The sequence below is a fragment of the Eubalaena glacialis genome, chromosome 4, assembly GCF_028564815.1.
Source record: "Eubalaena glacialis isolate mEubGla1 chromosome 4, mEubGla1.1.hap2.+ XY, whole genome shotgun sequence".
NCBI classification, from domain to species: domain Eukaryota; kingdom Metazoa; phylum Chordata; class Mammalia; order Artiodactyla; family Balaenidae; genus Eubalaena; species Eubalaena glacialis.
Genome location: NC_083719.1, coordinates 83,755,494 through 83,778,763, shown reverse-complemented (window position 1 = coordinate 83,778,763; position 23,270 = coordinate 83,755,494). Strand labels below are relative to the sequence as shown.

General features: G+C 36.8%; 1 protein-coding gene across 8 annotated transcripts in view; it reads right to left on the bottom strand.

Annotated features, from left to right (window-relative positions):
- The window catches only part of PAM (peptidylglycine alpha-amidating monooxygenase), a 280,534-nt gene that overhangs the window by 98,232 nt on the left and 159,032 nt on the right, over positions 1-23,270 (bottom strand). For all 8 annotated transcript variants that reach the window (XM_061189486.1, XM_061189489.1, XM_061189490.1 and 5 more), the window contains 2 exons: positions 15,565-15,622; positions 3,812-3,899 (listed from right to left, as the gene is read on the bottom strand). In XM_061189486.1, the coding sequence (XP_061045469.1) occupies positions 3,812-3,899; positions 15,565-15,622 (146 nt within the window). The remainder of the gene's footprint in view (positions 1-3,811; positions 3,900-15,564; positions 15,623-23,270) is intronic.

Sequence of the window (23,270 nt, the reverse complement as noted above, 5' to 3'; positions counted from 1 at the left end):
AGGACTTACATTAGGTGTAGCCCAGCATCTCCCAGATTGTCTGACCAGTCAGTTCTGCACCAATCTCTATCGTTAAGGAAAATGATAATTGCCACTGTACATAAAGTTTACCAAAGATGTCTGCACGTACAAGGTGAGTGGTGGGTCATCGTGAGCCCTGACAGGATTGAGGAAGGAATGTTATCTTCTAAAGAAGTACACGGCTGTTGCCAGAAGAAGAAAAATTGATCTTTATGATTGACCAGGTATTTCTGTCATTGGGGAGGTATGATTAACACATAATGCAGATGCACAATGCACACTAGAGGGGAGGGAGGAGGCCAAAGGGCAGAGAAAAAATTTCTGTTTAAATTTTTCTTGTCTTGCCTTAAAATGTGAATTTTTAATCGCATCATGGTGTTAAAATATCCTCTTTGCTTTATCTTCTTTCACTAAAACAGCTTTGTATTCTCAAAACGATTTCCTTAGGGTGTGAATGAGTTCTTGATATTCTTACACATCAAAAGCCACTACTGGTATCATAACGAAAAATATATGTGAAAGTCTGGGAATCTTCATTTAAGTACTGTCTATATCTTGGAGCAACTGAAGAATAGATTTGCAGCTATAGAATGAGTGTGATAAAGTCCATGACTCAATGTAGAAAAATAATGCAAGGCTTTTGACACTGATAGATTTTTGTTATTAGTGTTATAATTCAGGTGGGAGGATAAGAGGCTAAGCAGTTGGAAAACACCCGCTGACTGTCTCCAGGGCTGAGCCTGAGTGGCATCAGGGGCAGGGAGTAGAGGATGCTTCTGTGAAGCAACTGAAAAGTTCAGCCCATGATATATGCTGTGAGCTCTAATGCTTTAAAGAGGCATGGATTTTGCCAAATATTGGGGGATAAAAAGCCTATCCCATTTTTAAATGGAGAATAAGGCTGGATTGTGAAAGCCAGGTCACTAGAACAGTTTTACTTAATGTACATTTACTAGTTTGCATATTGAACAGATCCTATATACGTAGTGAAAAGATCCTACTTTTAAATGTTAGATGAACACTTTGAGCTGGTTAAAAGCATCAATTATTGTCCTTGGTGTACGGTTATAAAGTCGATTATAACTACTCTATAGATTAACAGGGAATATGTGCTGCAAGGCAGATTTAAAAAATCCATTTGAAATGACATGGGTATAGGGACTTCCCTGGTGGTCCAGCGGTAAAGAACCCGCCTTCCAATGCAGGGGACGTGGTTTTGATCCCTGGTCGGGGAACTAAGATCCCACATGCCGCAAGGCAAATAAGCCCGTGCGCCACAACTACCGAGCTCTCACCCCTCAACGAGAGAGCCCGTGTGCTGCAAACTACAGAGCCCACGCACCCTGGAACCCACACATGACAACTAGAGAGAGAAAATCCACGTGCCACAACTAGAGAGAAGCCAACACGCCACAATGAAGAGCCCGCACCACAACGAAAGATCCTGCATGCCTCAACAAAGATCCCACGTACCACAACTAAGACCTGACGCAGCCAGAAAAAAAATAAAGAAAATAAATAAAATAATTTAAAAAATAAACAAAATGACATGGGTATAATGTCATTAAGAATTCTAATTATTCAGTGATGCAACTCAATGGCAAAACACAGTGGCCTGTCTGCTTGAGGTGAGTTATTAACAAGTGCAACTTACTCATGTCTCCAACTCCTAATAAAGATGTCTTTCCAATCTGACTCAGCATTTGTATGCAATTTATATTCATAGAATTATGGAATTTTAGAGCACAGAGGAGTTCTATAAATGATCTAGTGTTAGTCCCTTGCTAAAATGAAAAAATCAAGGCCAGCCCACATGGGATAAATAATTTACCCATGGAATCTAGACAGTTAGCTACACGTTCACTCTATAATGCTGTCTTTCAAGTAATAGTTTTAGCAAAAAAAATACGTGCAGCAATTACTTTACTCAAAATTGCTGTTTTCACTCTCACATTTTTCTTTGAATTCTCTCTTTCCCCAACCTGGAAGTCTTTTGGAAATATATTTTACAAACTTAATTTCAAAATAATATATTTAAGAATATTAATATTTTAAAGGAGGCAACATAATGTGTTTGCTCTGATATTCCCTTAACATGAGAATGGTGAACTACGCTTAGTTCATTTTATATAAATTTTCTTAACAATTAGGGCCATAATAACATTTAAGTGATGTTTTATTTTTTCACTCACTCTCTTGAACCAAGAGAATCTGCTAAAGCAGGTTTTAAAAGCTTACATTGCCTCTAGCCATTTTCACTAATTCTAGTTCAAAGGTAAATATTGCTAATTTCACAAGAAATATTTTTAAAACATAAAGACCAAAATGTGTGATTTGCTGAATAAGATTCAGAAAAGGCTGTCACAGAATAATCTTTTAATGCCAGGATTTTATTTACAAAAATTTACTGAAGAGCAAAAACAGGAATGTTGATATCAAAGGGTATTAACTGTGATTTGCTGACTCCATTTTTATATAAACCCAGTCATGTGAGCTGGGTTCCCATGTGATACGCCCCTTTCATCAAATAACTTAAGCCTATTAACAAATGCTTTGATGGTACTTGGTCCATGGAGATTTCCACTAATTGCCCTGTGCTTTTAACACTTCCAAATACATATTACAATTGTTTATTATAAAAATGACTAGAAAGCAGTCGCTGCATGCCTCGAATCAGCCTGATGAATATTAGGATGCACAGAGAAAGGTCTATCAGTCTACATGATTATGCAGGGGCAGGACCACAGAACAGATCCCTTTCCGGTGCAAAGCAGGACACACCCGTCATTCTGGATTGTTAAATATGTTGTTTAACAAACAACACACCCGTCATTCTGGATTGTTAAATATGTTGTTTAACAAAATTGTTAAATACCTATAGGCAGTGATTCTGCCTATAGGTGCAAAACATGAGGCTTAAAACACACGGCTATTTTCAAAGATCACTGATCTTCATGAACTACCAAAGAATAAAATGAAAGGGAAGATCTCAAGCCATAATTATGCTGTAAGCTTCTGGGGGGTAGAAAATTATTTATCCTAGAACATCCCACAGCACCTGCTGCAGTTCTGGCATATAACAGGCATTTAATAGATGTTTATTGATTGTTCAAGACATGATATTAAGATTCACTGCAGTGATTAAATTCTAAAACTGCAACAGTTACTTGAATAAATGGGAGGCACTGTGGTAAAAGAGAAATAACTTTAGATTTGGAATCAAACAACCCAGGGTTCAATCCTGGTGTGACACCAACCAGCCATGTTACTTTGAGCAAGTCACTGAATCTTTGAGCTTCAGACTCCTTGCCTGTAAAGTGGGGACAATAATACCATCTTTGCAAAGATGTTAGGCTAAATTTTAATTTTCATTTTAAATGGGGTATACAGATCACCTAGCACAATGTCTGGGATAAAAGAGTACTCAGTGAACAGATCCGTGGTGCTCTTTGGGTTGAATCATGAACTTAAAGAAATAAACATCAGAGTATCCATTATCTCAATTTCAATCTTTCTTCACAAGCTGTCTCCACCTTGACACATTATCTATGACAACAGACATATATTTATAAAGTCAGTGACAAAGACTGATGGTTGTGTTCCATAGCAGACTAAATAACTGTGATAATCAACCCATGATAACCATGTGATGCAAAAGAACAATATTGTTTTCTAAAAAAGAAATGTTCTGCCTATTTATTAATCAGTTGTAAAATACCTGCAGAGATGCACTTTGTACTTATAAAAAACACATTTTCTCACCCCTTTGTACTATGAACCCATCCCTTACCAGTAATTTTCAGTGGACGCTGGCATATTGCATCCAAAAAGTAGCATATGATGGACAGTATCCATGCTGGCACGGGGTTTGAAGTCAACTGTTAAGAGAAAATGATACACGATCGTCAATACAAGTTATACTTCTGTGCACAAGTGTCACAAGAGACGCCAGCATTCAGCATTTCAAGTAGCTGTATAACAAAGATATTTTGATGCTCTTATGACAGAATGCTCTGGTTGTATAAATTATCTTATTCCTTAAGATGAACATGATTTGATAACTTAATTTAGTAGGATAATGAACTATTATATAACAAAAGAGAAGATAATAGGCTGAAACTACAGATATACCCACACACACATTAATGAAAGCCCCCTTTTAAAGTGATGAGAGCATTGTGTGGGTACAAAATGAAAGCTCCAGGCTACGTATTCACAATATATTTCCTTCCAGAATTCGGTAGAGTTCTGAGCACCATACAACACTGCACAACATTGCACTGAAACAGAAGCCACAGGGAGTGGTCACAACATAAGCAAAAGGATTCAGAACACAAATTTATTACCATCTTAAAATAACAGTAGCCAGTGGATTGTGATATGGAGGAACAAGTTACTAGAAAAGAAAATAAAAGTGGAAAGTGTATCTTTACAGAAATACACAAGAAGAAAAATGTCCTGGATGAGTCCTGTGCACTTGTTAAAGGGAAACTGAAACTTACACATTGTCATTTCTCTTTTTGTCCTAATAATAGTGGTTGAAAGACATTAAAATAAACAAAAGTCAGTTCAGAGGTAGAACAAAGAAAAATCAGGGATAAGTTATATTATTTAGTATGATCAATACCGAGCATGAGCTTTCTTTTCTTGTTTGGGTGTGGCTCATCCCTTTTTGTCCACATTCAAAATGCTGCCCTACCGGGCAGTTTTCAAGTCACCTTTACACATAAAAATGTTAAGTAGTCTAAAATGATCTTGAGTCTTGGGTGTGTGCAAAACTGCATCTTTTAGCTCTTTTTGTCTATTTGATAAAATTAATAAAACACCTTTTATTGCTGAAATATGTATCTGAGACATAGGTATTTATAAAATAAAAGATGTTCTACATCAAACTATAGCACCATGGCTTGCATAGTGTGGCTGATCAGAAAACACAAGGTGCCTACTGTGAGCCATCTTGACTCCCAACTTTCAGGGAAAATAAAAAGCCTTTCATTTACTGCACTGAAAATAAGAATTTAAAGCCTAAAAATCACATCTTGAGATTTTCATACTGCTATTTAAAAAACCAACAAACAGAGGTTAGCTGGAAAATGGACTTGATATAACTTGAGGCTTCGTTTTCTGTTACCAAAGAATATAGTAAGCCTAGGAAACTGAAGAAGACACTTTGGAAGGAAAGAAACAATTAGAAATTACAATAGTTCCCAAATCATAGAAAATCATATCATTACCAAGCCTAAATTTGTTACATAAGAAATGGAAGAGGGATTCTACCTCCATAGGCTCACTCTCAAGTTGAGTGCGGGATTTCTTTCCCCCCTTCCAGAATCTTCCCAGGGGATCATTCCTCTAAAGAGGCAAATTGAAAAGGCCCTGAGGTGAGAGTACCTAGCCTTTGTCTTTTACTCACTTTACATTTATTTTGGTATGTGATGCAATTTGCTATCGTATATTCATTTTTATCAAATGGCTTCTATCATTCTATGGATGTCTATAACTTTTTGGTCTGATTAAATCTACCTCCCACTCTTTTTTTTTTTTTTTTAAATATATATCCCTATGCCAGTCTATGAGGGGCTGTCAAATGAGAGGCTGGCTCCTCTGCTTTTTCAGAACCTATGTAGATGATCATAGGGTTCCCATCCCTCTTAGATTCTTTGATTATGGATGGATTATATTAATAGATTTCCCATGATTGAATCATTCTGGGAATTTTGGTAATAAATCAACATGGCCACGTGCATTTTATCAAGAATTAAACTGTTGGATGAAAAACAATGTGAGTTCGAGGTGTCAGCTAAAAATCCAGGTGTGATGATCCAGCAGAAGATTGGAATTCCATAACTCTTATTCAAGGAAGAGATCAGAGAATTACATACTTGGGAATCACTCAAAAATTGAACCCTGAAGCCATGAGGGTAAACAAAAGCACCAAAGGTGATAGTAGGAACCACAGCTAAGGCTCAGGACAGTTTTAGGGAAAGCCTTGAGCTGTCAGGGTCTGTGTAGGAGACCCTAACAGTGTTTTGGGGTTTTTTTTTCTTTTTTAATATTAATGCAGAGTGTGTACTGTTGTGAAACAAAGCAAAAACCTTTTTGAAAGAAGAGTGGGCTACCATTAAATTTAAAAAGTCAAATATTAAGCAAAAGATTCAGGTAAGGACAGAGAAGAGACCTATTGGGAGAAGAATAGATCATGAAGACAACAACATACAGTCTCTGTGGCTTTTCACTAGGAAGGAAAGCCAGAAGTTTTGCTTGGGCCCCTGCTTATGCAAGAGGATCTTCTTATTGTCCTTTGTAGACGGCAAACATTATTCAAAGTATAACTTCTCTAGCCATTTTCTGATTTTTTTTTTCTTCTCTGACATACTATTTTAAGAACCACTTACTTGTTCCACAGTGAACTCTTAGTAGACATGTGTTTAATTTTAGCTTCTATAGTGAGAAAGAAATCAATATCTTTAAGTGGTAGTAAAAGAAAATCTCTCAAAGTTCCCTCTCATAAAAACTTATTCTCACTGACTCATACATTCCTCCAGAAACTCAAGATCTAATTTAAATGCCAAGTAAATTATTGGTATAGAGTGAAAACAAACAACTAACCATCTTTTTCATCTCCTAAAGAAAGAGTATAATATCAAACTATTCATATAATTGTAACTGAAAGTAAAATTCATTGCAAGTTGAAATGAAAAACACGTCCAGCAAAAGAAATGTCATATCAAAATGTAAATCTAAACCAAACAGTAGATGCCATAAAATAGAGCAAAGATAAAGCAGGACTTGGACAATTTCACTGAAGGGCCTGCTGCCAGTAGTGGGCAGAGGTCAACTGGGAAAACATTAGGCTGACAGGTCCATTTCCTGGGTTTGTACCACTCCTACTTATTATTCCTGCCTTTGCAAAATAAGACCCCACCCCTAGGGAGTAAGAAAAATGTCCACTGAGCACAGGATACACAGATAACTATGCTAGAGATTTCAACACTACACAAAATATAATATGGAAACATATTTTAAAATCACATCTTAAATTCCCCCTTCTTTCTTTTTCTCCCATCATACACCAAAAGAAATAAAGGATCCAAGGGGAAGGGAGCTAGAGGATAATAATGAAAACAACTGCATTTAAGTGTGCGATTCTGACAGGCAGAATAAACAAAGGCAGCCTTGGGATGGCGACAAACAGGCAAAAACCACAGCCTTGCGAGAATGCAAGGGTGTACTATATCCGATAAGATTAAACGTGCCACTGACTCTTCTAACTCAATAATAAGATGGCAGTTGCTTAAGTGGAAATGGTTCTTCAGCCTCAATGGGTGTTAGCAGTTCAGACGGCCTGATGGATAAGACCAGGGAAATTTTTATAGGCAAGTAAGTGCGGGTGAGTCCTGGGAACCAAATACTTTTGAAGGACTAATACTCCAGAAATAGTGACTCAAGCACATTAATTAAAGGAAATGTGATAATACTGAATGTGCATAGGTTGGAGGATTTCTCAAAGAATAATGTCATCTGAAATGAAAGACTTGAAAGTACATGTGCGGTTGACATATTGAGGAGAGAGATAACTAGGTCTATTTTCTGGAGTTCTAAGCAAAATTTGTTCTAACTGCATGAGCTTGTTCAGGATTTATGGCCTCTTTTAGCTAACATCAGACTACAATCAGGGCCATAAAATTTTCTAAAAATGTGACCTAGGAGAGAATTTCATTTAGCACTTGGCTTTCTCTCCATTTTTCCCTTCCAAGTGGATATCCAGGTCTGCATGTCAAATTTTGATGTATCTGCCAGACCTAGGACGTGGAAATATTTCAAAGAACTCACATAGCCAAGTGGAGGAATATGCAATTTAGGAGATATCTATGTACACATATAACCAACCCCAAAATACCACTGGAAATGGGAGGAACACCCTTTTTAGCCAAAGGAAGGCAGTAAAGAAATACTACAGACCATGGATAAATAACCTATCGAATAAAAAAGAACTGACTTGCAAATGCAAGTTTGAATCTCCAAAACTTAGGCACTCCTGAATTGTTACCTATATATATCATCAGAGAAAACTGTTAACTTTATTTCTTTTTTCCTCTTACTGGAATCATATTACACACAGTAAACAGCTTATTTCATATACTGTGGATATTTTTACATGTTATTAAACATTTTTTATCAATGATACTTTTCAGCTAGTGCTGTGCATTAGAACTATCTTATGGAGTTTGTTAAAAATACAAGTGCTCAGGGTCAATCCTAGATCAGTCCTGCCCCTTCCCCCATCAATATCTTATTTGAATCTCCAAAAGTTGTTCCAGGCAAGTGTGTCTTTGCAAAATTTCAAAGGTGAATCAGAGTTGATTCTGACAACAGTCAACATTTTCAGTGGCATTGGCTGAATATATTCTATTAACGTGAGCATATGCAAAGTTTACTCAACTTAATTAACTTGGGTTGTATAGCTCTTTTAAATGTACAGAGTAAACAGTAAAAACAAGGTTTCTTTTAAAACGAATTTATAAATGTTTCTGAAGGCAAAAATTAGTTGATCCTTTAGAATTGTTTTATTAAAAGAGATCATTGGAACTGTACATTACGTCATGCAGTTTTAGCTGTATCACCTAAAATCGTTTTAGGGCTGAGATCTGAAGCAAGCATACAAATGTAACCCCTGGTATGTTCATGTCTGTGATAGAGTCCGTTTTCTAATAATCCTAGTGCTTTCAAGCCATTTTCAATATTGAGAAAATAGAGAGGTGTAAGGTTCAAGAAACAATAATGTAAAAGAGTTGTCATAATTTTTAAAAAATTATCAGTTCCCCAATCTTAATATCACTCCCATAAACATTTCTTTATTTCCAAAAAATAAAGATTATACTTCAGAAACCATTCATAGGAACTGAAGATAATGCTCTAAATTGTAATTTAAGTGTAGGCTATGATCAACCTTAATGTTCATAATCTTGCAGTTGGGCAAGAAAAGTTCAGACAAATGTAAAGCTCACAGCAGCGGAGTCCATTTGGCTGCATGTTGAAAACCCACAGCAATGGCATATTATATTACCTTCTGCCAGCTTTCTGCAAACCATAAAGCAATTCTACACTAAAATAAAGACCTCTGCTTGAACATTTTTAATCAGAAAGTTTAATAGAAAAGTTGTCGTTAGCTCTCGCTAGCTTGGACAATGATATACAATTCAGAAAGAATCCTTAACGTGGTTTATGAGGACTTTAAGCTGTTGTTGCCAAATTAACCAAGAAATAAGACACCCAAGCAAGGCTATAAATTGAACACAAATTTCAAGTGAAATAATCCTTACCGCTGAATAAAGGAATTTCAGCACAAAAAGAATTAAACTTCTAGATGAAATACCTTTTAAAAAGGAACTTTCTGGTATATGTCAGAACCAACTAAACAGTCAATAAATAGACTTTACCAGCCAGACTATGCAAGATAAAATAGCATAAGCTTCATTAAGCCCTGTTTTTGTAATGTCATCTCTGTAATATCCCCCTATTAATTTCCCACAGAATCAAATCCACATTCCCCTCTTGCCTTTCCAGAATATCGCAGCAGTCTCCGATTCCCCTACATTTCCAACAAGACAACCTCCAACATACACTCTGTGCTCTCACTGGCTGCCCTTCTCACCTAGCAACCATAACCACTAACGTTTACTGAGGGCTTACCCTGTGCATGGCTCATTTACTGCTCACAGCAACCCTATGAGTCTGGTCCTTTCCCCCTCAAACAGAGGAGCCTGAGTAACAACCGCCCATGGCCATGCAGCCAGCAAGTGGCCAGGCTCACGCGTGTGCCCAGTACGCTCCTTCCGTGCTCATATGGTTGGCAGCTGGAATATTCTCCTCCTTCTGCAGATCCAAATAGACCGTCTTCCCAGACCCAGATCAAACACTGCCATCTCTCTCATGAAATTTTCTCTGACTAAAACAGTTCACACTGGTCTTTTTAGAGTTGGCCACTGAAACTGTCCCCACTGAAATAGCTGAAATGGATACTTCAGAATGACTGTCAAAATGCCAAGAACCCCTAGACACTGAAGGACGTTTTACACATCAAACCTGATCCAACCCTGGGCTTTCGGAATTGGCCATTTTCTGGGGAGTGGGGAGGGGTGGCATTTTGACATTACTGCATTAAAACAGCTTTGTCAACATGTCAGTTACTTTCTGGTGACCTCTAGATGCATTGAATTGAAGACATTCCTAAGTCTCAGCTTCATAAAATAAAATGAAATGGTTCCTACCCCTCTTCTCTTTTTTATTACCTGACAAAACTCTGGGGGTTTGGGGGGGTTGTCATGTTGGAAATGTGGGTATTTGGGTGACCAAAGGATAGAGGACATTTAAGAAATATGCTGAGACAGAGTGTATAGCAACAGCTTCTCCTTCTTGATTATGACCAAGCAAATGAGGTTTTAGCCACTCATCAGAGACCTCCAGTACAGTGTATCTTATTGGTGCTATTTCAGCTCTCTCCAAGTAGCTTTCACTAAGAAACTAGAATAGCCTCCGAGTGTGGCTGCTGGGAGGTACCCAACAGTCATGTGGAAGTCAGAGACTAAATTATTCATGTTGGAGAAAATCCTAGGTGAAGAGAGAAGGGAACGTATATGTAGTCAATTAATTGGAAGCAAAAAGGTGACAGGATGATTGCATTGGGATGGGGACTCACACACACAAACACACACACACCCCCTTCTATTTACTTCTGTCAAAGCCGTAAAATGTGGATAAATGAGCACTGAACCCTGCCAGACCTTGGTCTTTACAGTCATACTATGTAGCTGACCCATAAGCATGATCAAAATTAGATTGCTTCTGTAGTTTTTGAAGTATCCCAACATCACCTTAACATGTGCTTTGTTTAAGACAGGTCACGTTTGGAAATATTCAAGTCTAACTGTACAATTCTGCAGTAGGAATTATTTCACATTCAACAGAGAAGTCCAAGAAAATGAAAAGCAATGAATCATTAGATTAATTTTCATCTATTTCTAAATTCAATGCTTCTATCTGATTTGTATAGTGCAATTTGATAGATAGGGACCTGCCATCATTCACTAAGGAAAAGACACATTTATTTACTGGTCATCCATGTGAGGGAAAGCAAGTGGATGAAGATGACAGTCAAATTTCTTGGCTGAGTGGGCTGCTGTCACAGCCAATTCTTCTGAGTGTCTATAAAACACCTTTTAGACAGCAACACAGTTCAGTGGTCAAACGTAGATTTTATCATACCCTCACCCATTCCAGTTCTGTGGTTCTTTATTAAAACAACAAACAAAAGCAGTGCTCTAGGGAAAGCTATAATTTTGTTCAGAATATGAAAATTATACTTATCTTCATTATAGTATTTTCTCAAACACCTACTTTAATTCATATTTAATAATTCAATGTTAACATATAAACACATCAAACATGTTAGGCTTATATGTATATATTACAGGCATATGCACATGAAATTCCATGATAATTGTGATGGTATCTTCTCAAAATTAAGAAATATGTTTATTTAAATGAGTTACATAATTAGTCACACAAGGGTAAAAATTATAAATTACTCAAATGCAATTTTGGCTTTTACCACCATCAAGAGAGGTTGTTTTAGTCCTAATAAGCAGTCTTTTTGTAATTTTCTTCAGAAATTTGAAAAGCAAAAGAAGAAAGTCCTTTTTATATGTTGTAACATTTGTATTCTTGTCTTCTAGAATTCTGCCAGGCTGTGATTTCCTTGAATTTGTATCATACTACATCTCCACCGCCTAGCCCAATAACTGGCACACGGCAGAATTTTAAAAGTTTGCTAAACTATTTACAATAGCCAGGCCATGGAAGCAACCTAAATGTCCATCAACAGATGAACGGATAAAGAAGACGTGGCACACATATACAGTGGAATATTACTCAGCCATAAAAAGAAACGAAATTGAGTTATTTGTAGTGAGGTGGATGGACCTAGAGTCTGTCATACAGAGTGAAGTAAGTCAGAAAGAGAAAAACAAATACCGTATGCTAACACATATATATGGAATCTAAGAAAAAAAAAAAGAAAAGAAAAAAATGGTACTGATGAACCTAGTGGCAGGGCAAGAATAAAGACGTAGATGTAGAGAATGGACTTGAGGACACGGGGCGGTGGGGGGGAAGCTGGGGCGAAGTGAGAGTAGCATTGACATATACACACTACCAAATGTGAAACAGCTAGTGGGAAGCAGCTGCATAGCACAGGGAGATCAGCTCGGTGCTTTGTGACCACCTAGAGGGGTGGGATAGGGAGGGTGGGAGGGAGACACAAGAGGGAGGGGATATGGGGATATATGTATACATATGGCTGATTCACTTTGTTGTACAACAGAAACTAACACAGTACTGTGAAGCAATTATACTCCAATAAAGATCTATTAAAAAATTTTTTTAAGTTTGCTGAATTTATGAACAAGTGCCTTTCTTAAAAAAAAATTATTCCGTTATATTTAAATGAGTATAATTTAAGACAAAAGAGTAAATTGTCTACTATTCAATATGTTGCCTTATAAAATGGCCAAACAAAACACTTTTTTAGGGTCCACTCATGTATAAGCAAGCAATTACTGAGTCCCTACCATATCCTATGGCACATATCCTGCTGGCATTCAAAAATTTTAAGGGCACAGATAATGAAAACAGAAGGTATAAAATGATAAGTGTCTTAAAAAAAATGAACAAAGTTTTATAGGTGTTTACAAGTCTTCATTTTTAACCATATTTAATCTTATGATAAGGCACCCCGAGACCCAAAATTTCAGACAACGCACAAAAAAGCCAAAATTTCATTCATGGAAAAGCCTTGGTTACCCAACAACTAAAACTTTCACTTTGGGAATTGGGATAAGCTATGTATAATCACCCTCCCAACATATAACCTGTATATCCAAGCCCTTTGCCTTCTGCAAATGTTTAAATCTTCATGTGTATTGGGTTTTATTTCGTAAGATGGTTTGAGGTTTATTTTACTTTTTGGCAGAACTGACCAGAGTGTTCCCAGTAGGGAATGAAGGTAAGGGAATGAAAGAATAATTGTTTTTAATGTGAGGAAGACAGAGATGTGTGATTGCTGTATTTCAGCTCCTTCTATCCATTTGATAACTTCTTCCCTTTATCCCCTGTATCACTATCCCCACATCTAAATCTGTTATGATTTAAATGGCATACATGTAGGGAGCACATATATAGTAAAAGCTTCTTAACCTCTCTGACCTTCTGTTTCTTTTTCTCTAAAATGGCTTAAATGCGCTTAGTTTTCAGTATCTTAGTGTCTGGCAAGTCCTCAGTAAACGATGGCTGGTGGTGGGCTGATTATAGGAACAAGCATTCCTATAATAGGACAAACTATTGTCCTAGCACCTGATTAAATCACAGACACAGATGTTCCTGTCTCTGTTTCTCTATATAAAATAGGACAACCTACAGGGCTGTCCTAAGAATTAATGAGATTATACATGCAAATTTTTCCTTACTTATTCCCTTATATAAATCACTGTTGGTACTTCTCTTTGGTTTTCAATTTTCCAGTTCTATTTTGCCTACACCTAAACTTCTGTGGTTGCTGAATTATGTAAACAACGGTAACCACAAATCTCCTGGGGGTAGTATATTAAAGGACTAACACCGAAGGTGAAATAATCATGTTTTGAACAGGTGACAAAATGTTTAGTATTCATGCAATCCTCCCAGCAATAAAGTATAGAAGAAATACTGAAAATAGTTATAATTCTTATAAGATCCTTTAAGGATCCTAGAACTGGAAAACAGTTTAATCTTAGATGAGAGTTACCTAAGAAAAATGGACAAATGTTTAACACCTGGTTGTAATATAGCCTTTTATGTGTTTCCTGTGAATATTTTTCTTGACTGAATATATTGACTTGTACTTTCAATTTTAAGTTATGTGAAAGTAAACACATTTATATTAGGAGAGCAATAACACATTCCAGGATATATATTTACAGGCCTTAGAGTCACCAGCTCTGAAATCATTTACTACCACTACCTCCAGAAACAAGCCAGTAACCTATTAATGTGAGACCTGTAATACTGCTCTGAAACATGACTACCATATTTATACAGGTGTGTAGAGGGGCCTTCTCTTCAAAAACAGGAGGAAGAAAGTCTACTCCTGAACTTGGACAAAGAAACTATAAAATTAGTAAAGAAAAACTTCAGGTATTGTTCCTTTTTATTAGTAAACATTATTTTCTCCTAAGCTATCGAATATGTGGACATGGAATTGAGGAAAGCTTTACTGTTAATATTTTAATTATGAATTTATATCCTAAATCACTTTGGGTGTTACTCAAAGCACGACAATTAGGAACTTAAATTATTTTTCTCCCTTTAAAGTTAAAGTTCAGGATCTGGAAGCACCATACTTCCGAACTTTTTTCCTGGTAATGTTCAATTGTTACACAAAGGAACATCACTCAGGCAATGTTCAACTTCCCAAGGTCTGACTTATTTTTAGGAGTTAACTATGGAGCAAATTTTGTTTAGAGTGTTGATACAGGTTGTATTTTCTGTTGCGATTGCCACCAAAGTGTGTGAAAAAAATAGATGCACATTGTTCTGGCTTTGAAGATCTATAATGTATTTTCCTGTGGGGAACACCTCATGAAAGTTCATCCTCAGATGGCCCCAAGGCTACTGTACACATTTTACAATTCATATAACAGCCATTTCAGACAGCCCACTTGAAGATTAGTTTCAAGGGAACAAAGTACAACTCTCATTACCATCACTTTCTCTCCAAAATCAACGTCTCAAAGCAGAAAAACAAGGGATGGGGGCAAATCCATGAATAATTTGCCAATCACATGTCTTCCCTAAACAGTTAAATGTCTGTCATAAGGGATGTTTAAATAAAAACCACCTAGATGAAAACAGATGGTGCTTTGTCACATTTTCTACCTGATTTATTCAGCTGGGGAAGGAGCTGTCATTTAAGAGCCCTCTTATTCTTTAATATAGACAACAGGACTGAGGTTCCTTCTGTCCTCCCTCCCTCCCTCTCTCTTTCCCTTCTTTCCTTCTCTCATTCACTCCTACTTTCATTCCTTCCTATCCATCTACTTGTCTGACAGGTAAAATCTTACATTCCCCAATGTTGATTCTGAGTGCAGTTGATTTATAGCATGAACCAGCAGGTATATAGACTCTGTTGAGTGGAGCGGAATTAAGCATCCAGCCACAGACAGAAAGCCAATACTCTACAAATGGGACCACATGGCATTGGGAGCCATCGACATCTGCATGCAACTCCTTAACTACTATTACTCATAAGTCTCTCCAGATACAGTTTGTAATCTCGTCTCTCAGTGGCTCACTGGTTTGTTTCTGCATTAGGCATTATAAATGCATTTTTAGAAACTGACAGTAAAAGATTAATATGCTCATAACCATCAAAGAGAACCTTTCACTGATTTCCAATAGCTGCCCTTCCTTCAACTGCCCACCCCTCCACACCATCCAATTAATACTTACTCACGAAGGCTTCCTCATCCATTGGCAAATGCATTGACATGCAGAAGTACGTATCAGACTATTAAAGAAAGAAAGATACAAAATATGAATTAAACTGCTGCTAGGAAAGAAGAAATAACTCGTAAAAGCATGGGCTCTATGACTGAAAAAGAACTACTGGTCCAGTGAGGTGAAGTTGTCTGCCAAATGCGGGGTGCCAGGTTAATGGAAGGGCTAAGCCTAGAACTCAGGTTCCCTAAACATTTTTCTATGATTCTTTCCTAAACGACGTCAAATCCTGTTTATAAAACCAATTATCATGAGTAATATTTCTAGAACTGTCACAGTTAAAAGGCAACATTTTAAATGCTTCTATATAAAGTAAAACAATTCAATGCATTTGACTTTAAAATGGTAGGAGTTAGTTTTGACCATCTTTATCATTTGCATAATTAAATATTTAATTTCTTGAATCACTCTACAACTTCCCAAAATATTAATTAAAAAGATACAACGGGGACTTCCCTGGTGGCACAGTGGTTAAGAATCCGCCTGCCAATGCAGGGGACATGGGTTCTATCCCTGGTCCAGGAAGATCTCACATGCCACGGAGCAACTAAGCCCATGCACCACAACTACTGACCCTGTGCTCTAGAGCCAGCGAGCCACAACTATTGAGCCCGTGTGCCATAACTACTGAAGCCTGCGCACCTAGAGCCCATGCTCCGCAACAAGAGAAGCCACCGCAATGAGAAGCCAGCACACCGCAATGAAGGGTAGCCCCCGCTCGCCACGACTAGAGAAAGCCCAAGCGCAGCAATGAAGGCGTAACGCAGCCAAAAAAATAAATTAATTTAAAAAAAGATACAATGAATAAATGTTGGTTTTAAAATATATTATATTTGGTTGTTCTCCCTTTATTTTTTTTTAAAGATTTTTTTTTGATGTGGACCATTTTTTTTTAAAGTCTTTATAGAATTTGTTACAATATTGCTTCTGTTTTATATTCTGGTTTTTCGGCCCTGAGCCCTGAGGCATGTAGGAACTTAGCTCCCCAACCACGGACCGAACCCACACCCCTTACACTGGAAAGCGAAGTCTTAACCACTGGACCCACAAGGAAGTCCCTGTTTTCCCTTACTTTAAAATTTTTATGTAGTGCATTGAAGAAATCAACATTAACTCGTTATTCTTTCTTTTCCAGTTACTAGTCTCTTATCTAAATTGCCATTTTCTACTATCAAATATACTAACATCAAGAATTTTTAGTGATAAAAATCGCAAATTAAGGAGAATGGGCATCTGTTGATCTATGTATTCCACTTCCTTAATGGAAATCCATATGTAGTGAAGTATGTGCTATGATTTATAATATACCCAACACAAATAGAGACTGAACTCATTTAATAATTCATACTTCATGGATTATTACTGCACAGTGGTGGAATCAAGAGACTCCACAAACGTGGATAGAGATAATCTGGGTTTCTCTAAACCAACTGGTCAGCACCAAAAATTGTGAAATTTGTACTTCTTTTTTCATTTCTGTGTTGGCTGGGAAGCAAGGAGATTCAAATACACATCAAAGAAGTATCTTAAAATTTAAAAAATTACAGAAATATGATTCAGTCTTTATTACTACTTTTATATATACCATTTCTTCTACTGGTACAAATTGTTTCATTTCTTAAAAGGCTTTATAATTATTTAGATTCACTCTTATTTTGATAAGGAGGAAGCAGGCTGGGAAATGTTGAAGGTTGCATAGCAAGAAGGTTAAGCCACATAAATGCTGGAGATGTGACCTCTGTATCCAAAACCCAATATATTGGGTTTGGAAATATATTGGCAAAATACTGCTTAAAGATCTTACCATCATGTACAAGATTGCTCATAAATATTTTGCCAACCTCTGAATTACTAACGTTATAAAACAGACCTACTCTGTTCTAACAGAAATAAGAAATTCAAGATTCCCTTAGTTGAACATCCTGAGCTATGAGTAATTCGGGACTGAAAGATATTTAGTGGCAGACTATAGCTGCTGCTGCTACTAATACTACTTCTAGCCAACAGTTATTGAATTCTTACTATGAGCCAGCCATGGTTCTCAATGTTATATATGTATTGTATCATTTAATAACAAAAACAATCCAATATAGACCCAACAGTATCCATAGATACTATTATTAACTCCTTTAAAGACAGTAAGAGTAAAAATTAGCATTTGTTGAGAGCTTACTATGTGTAAGCACTGCTCTAAGTGCTTTACATGTATTAACTCCTTTAATCCTTAAAACACATTCCCATGACACAGGTACTATTATTATCCCCATTTTATAGATGAGGAAACTGAGGCACACCAAGATTAAGTAGCTTTACTATTCATTCTGGCCAAAACCTGGTAATAGGCAGATAGGCTTCTGAACCCATCTTAGTGCAGTTACTTTAGAAAGCTGGCAATTGTAAATCTTTTCTCTGCCTCTTTGAGTTGTAAATCTTCTATCCAGAACTGTCTTCTCACATCAAGGAGATAGTTCTCAGCCAATGGATGTCCTGCTCTAACTTACATCACTGCCTCCTGTCATAAAGATAGGAGAAGTTTGTTTTTCCTCTGGATAAGTGCCAACCAACAAACCCAGATGGCCTAGTCACATGGAATAACCCCTCCAATCCCCCTCAGTGCCTTTCCCTTAGCACAGCTCAGCCTTTAAAATAACGTCTCCTGCTTTTTTTTTCCAGCAAAGTTGAATTCAGTTCATGCTGGAGCTCCTTCCTTATTTGCAATAGTTTTTATTGAGAAAAATCTGTCCTTCCCACTTTAACTAGTGACCACCTGCACTAACAAGTGTAGGAGCTGGGATCTGAACACAGGCAGCCTGCCTAATGCATCACAGATCACTCAAAGCAATATGAACAATTAATGACTTAGAAGCAAATATGAAACAGAAGTAAATTTAAAGTAGCTAAGCATATATTTAAAACAAGAAATGATCCAAAGGAGCCAAAGGTTGCAATGAAATGCAAACCAAACAAGTTCTATTAAATTTGTACTTATAATTTTGGGGTTTTATTTTATCTGTGATTTTATTATAAGCCACCTCAAGTTGTTTTTGGAATAGAGAAGTTATGGGCATAAATAGGTATGCCAAATTCAGCAAGTTTGTTCTTTTGATTAAAAAAAAACTAAGCACAATAATGGTTACATATACAGAATAAAGAAAACTACTTTTTGTACTCAGAATTGATCAGAACCGTATTATAATTCTTGCTCTTATCATCAGCTGCATAATTTTAAATGGCAGAACAACTTGGGAATGTCTTTCTTCTATAGATTTATATTTCTTGGCTTATAACTTCTCTAATAATAAGAATGTGTTCAGATTTCAAATGTTTCTGTCCTATTCTGTTAAAGCCAGTTTAAAAGAAAAGAGAAGAGATGACATAGATCCTCCACAGAATAAAGAGTATCCTACAAAATTATTTTCGGAGAGTCTATATTAGACATTGCATCAGTGGTCTACCATGCACCATCATACTCTGATTTAGGATTTTACTTATGCCCCATTTTCACGATAAAGAATAATTCTGTTAGAAAAAAAGAAGGTAAAACTCTTCTTTTTAAAAAATGTGCACATTAAAAAATACAGTGTGTATCAGATCAACAATTAGCCTTCAGCTGAAAGCTCTGAAGACCACAGTGCAATAGAACAAAGAATAGCAAAAAGTAATTTATTCTTCCTCTGCAACTATAAAAGGTATCAGTGATTTTGTTCTCAAGTATTCTGGTACCATAGTTTGGTTTCTAGAATTAAGTTGAAAGCTCAAGTTCTTTGGAAAGAAGATATGTTCCTAAGGTCATTTACATGGTTCGATGGGAAAAGCCAAATCGCCAAGGTCTGCTTTCCTTAAACGGGCTGAGTAGAAGTAAGCACACTTTTGTGTTACTTCATTTTCTTCTCACAATTATGCTGTGAGTAGGTCTAACAGGCACTGCAACTGTTTTATAGAAATGCAAACTTTCACAGAAAGGTTACTGATCCACCTAAGGCCAAGTAGTTAGTGTCAGAACTAGGATTAAAAATCTTCAAGTTTAAAAAATAAACAAATGGGACCTAATGAAACTGAAAAGCTTTTGCACAGCAAAGGAAACCATAAACAAGATGAAAAGACAACCATCAGAATGGGAGAAAATACTTGCAAACGAAGCAACTGACAAAGGATTAATCCCCAAAATATATGAGCAGCTCATGCAGCTCAGTATCAAGAAAACAAACAACCAACCCAAAAATGGGCAGAAGACCTAAATAGACATTTCTCCAAAGAAGACATACAGATTGCCAACAAACACATGAAAAGATGCTCAACATCACTAATCATCAGAGAAATGCAAATCAAAACTACAATAAGGTATCACCTCACACCGGTCAGAATGGCCATCATCAAAAAGTCTACAAACAATAAATGCTGGAGAGGGTGTGGAGAAAAGGGAACCCTCCTGCGCTGTTGGTGGGAATGTAAATTGATACAGCCACTATGGAGAACAGTATGGAGGTTCCTTAAAAAACTAAAAATAGAACTACCATATGACCCAGCAATCCCACTACTGGGCATATACCCTGAGAAAACCATAATTCAAAAAGAGTCATGTACCACAATGTTCATTGCAGCTCTATTTACAATAGCCAGGACATGGAAGCAACCTAAGTGTCCATCAACAGATGAGTGGATAAAGAAGACGAGGCACATATATACAATGGAATATTACTCAGCCATAAAAACAAACGAAATTGAGCTATATGTAATGAGGTGGATGGACCTAGAGTCTGTCATACAGAGTGAAGTAAGTCAGAAAGAGAAAAACAAATACCATACACTAACGCACATATATGGAATCTAAAAAAAGCAGTACTGATGAACCTAGTGGCTGGGCAGGAATAAAGACGCAGACTTTTCTACGCAGACATAGAGAACGGACTTGAGGACACAGAGGGGGAAGGGGAAGCTGGGACGAAGTGAGAGAGTAGCGTTGACATATACACTACCAAACGTAAAACAGACAGCTAGTGGGAAGTTGCTGCATAGCACAGGGAGATCAAGTCGATGCTTTGTGATGACCTAGAGGGGTGGGATAGGGAGGGTGGGAGGGAAGCTCAAGAGGGAGGGGATATATGTATACATATAGCTGATTCACTTTGTTGTACAGCAGGAACTACCACAACATTGTAAAGCAATTATACTCCAATAAAGATGTAAAAAAAAAAAAAAAAGTCAAGTTTATGCCTTCCAGATGATTAGAAATAATTACGTATCTTTCTTGCCACTTTCTTGCCATTAACTTTTAATCCAGTTAAACTGTGATTCTGGCGAGTCTTTCAACCTTCATACCTCTGTTTTTTTAACTATGAGACTAAGTCCTATATTTTAAATAAAATTTAAGACTCTTCATAAGTAAATGAATAACTTTTTTTTTAATAAGATATGTAATTTGTTCAAGAATGGAGTAGACAATGCCTTTGCCAAACTATTATAAGCTCACTACAGCATGGGGAGAAAAAGATTATTTAGGTGATTACAATAAACTGTTTTATCAGTACAGGTTAATTTCTATAGCAGGTCACCAAGAATGGACAGTACTTTCAATTCCATACTGTAAGCAGCAGTCAGTTTAAGAATTTAAGACTATACTAACATGTAATCACACAGTTAACTACAACCAACTCTTTGATGAGAAACATTTTTTTTTTAAAGCAAACCCTTGTGAGGCAACAACATTAAGAAAATTGGAACAATACATCTCTCAAAGTAATAAAATCATTACATCACTGATATAAATAAGCGACTGTGTTTTTTTTTTCAGGATGAACACCAAGAACACTATTTAACAATATCCTGATTAGGTAAATATGATCCCACAACCTCTATCATTCAACAATCCAAAAAAATTCAACTGATTTAAACATACGATCAGTACTTAGCATATGATACCCTGTAAAAGGGAGAACATTTACCGCGCCTTCTAACTTCATTCTAGAAGCTTCTCATCATAATTATTTATCATGGTAACATCACCAGGTAGGTATTACAGACACTACTTTAAAGATGGAAAAACTGAAGTTCAAGAAGGTAAGTAACTTGTGATTAAAAAAAAAATTCTCAAAACTGATGAAATGGAATTTGAACCCAGTTCTCTAAAGCAGTTCTCTTTCCACTATAGAAAGATAGCTATTAAAAGGTTGTTTTTCAAATCTCTCTAATATTTGAAAAGAAAATGTCAGTTCTTAGACACAATGTTAATTGTTTATTTGATTAATGGGATAAATAAAGGAATCAAAGGCATAAAATTTAACAAGAAGTTTTAGTCCAAGTCCTCTAAATTTTCAAGGGCACCTGAGAACATTTCATGACAGCTTGTTGACAAACTGCAGTGAACCAGACTAGAGCCACAGCTATTTAATTTGGTCATCATTTTGTTTCTTCAAGGTAAAGCAATTTGAAAACGTACACATAATTCAGATCAATGTTTCTCTCTAACACTCTCTAACATTCTGAAGACACAAATACAGCACCTAATTGCCCATTATAATAGGTTCTTCATTTGAACACACTGTCCTAGAAAGGATGCTTCTATAATTCAACCTAAACTGCCAGTGCAACCTTTCACAATTTTCCATATATCATCATCATGAATCTTCTTTTTCTCTCTGTGGGAAGAACACCGTATCTGAGCTTGGTGCCAGGTGACTGTTTGTAAAATACTGCAGATTCAAACTGCTAACATAAGGCTCAGATGTACAAAAAGGGAGAAATAATGTGAATCTACATAGCCATGTCTCTCCTTGCTATCTCTTATGGCACATCAGCCAAGTCTGAATTAAGAGGGATATGATATTGCTGATACCTCTTTACTGCTGCTTACTGGAAACTATCCAAGAAAAGCACATTTTCCTGACAAAAGAAGATAGTGTGGTAAAAATGAAAAAAAACTCACTTATTACTAAAGAACTCCTATTACATTCTATTATTACCCCCTTTTTTTTTTTAAATTTTATTTATTTATTTATTTTTGCTGTGTTGGGTCTCCGTTTCTGTGCGAGGGCTTTCTCCAGTTGCGGCAAGCCGGGGCCACTCTTCATCGCGGTGCGCAGGCCTCTCACTGTCGCGGCCTCTCTTGTTGCGGAGCACAGGCTCCAAACGTGCAGGCTCAGTAGTTGTGGCTCACGGGCCTAGTTGCTCCGCGGCATGTGGGATCTTCCCAGACCAGGGCTCGAACCCGTGTCCCCTGCATTGGCAGGCAGATTCTTAACCACTGCGCCACCAGGGAAGCCCTATTACCCATTTTAAACCGAGTTCTCATGTAGACAATAGTGTTCAGTAACACTTTGCTTACATTATTTAACAAAAAAGTGTTCTTTATTTTGATTTAGTCATTTGTGAGACAGAGATGCAGTGGATTCCATGGAACAAGTAGTTAATAAAACTGACTCCTTATTTAAATTTATATGGGACAGACAAAACTATCTATATACTATTACACATGAAAACTGTTCACATAAAACCAGTAGTTTTTGTTTTGGGAAACCAGAGGTACCATTCAGATTCTAGTATTGAGCACTATGATTAGATCCTGGCTGGATAATATCCTCACTGCCCTTTTATTGTTCAGGCTTAAAGAGTCCCTGCAGACTACCTTTCTTAAGGAGACTATACAATGTGGTGACACAAAC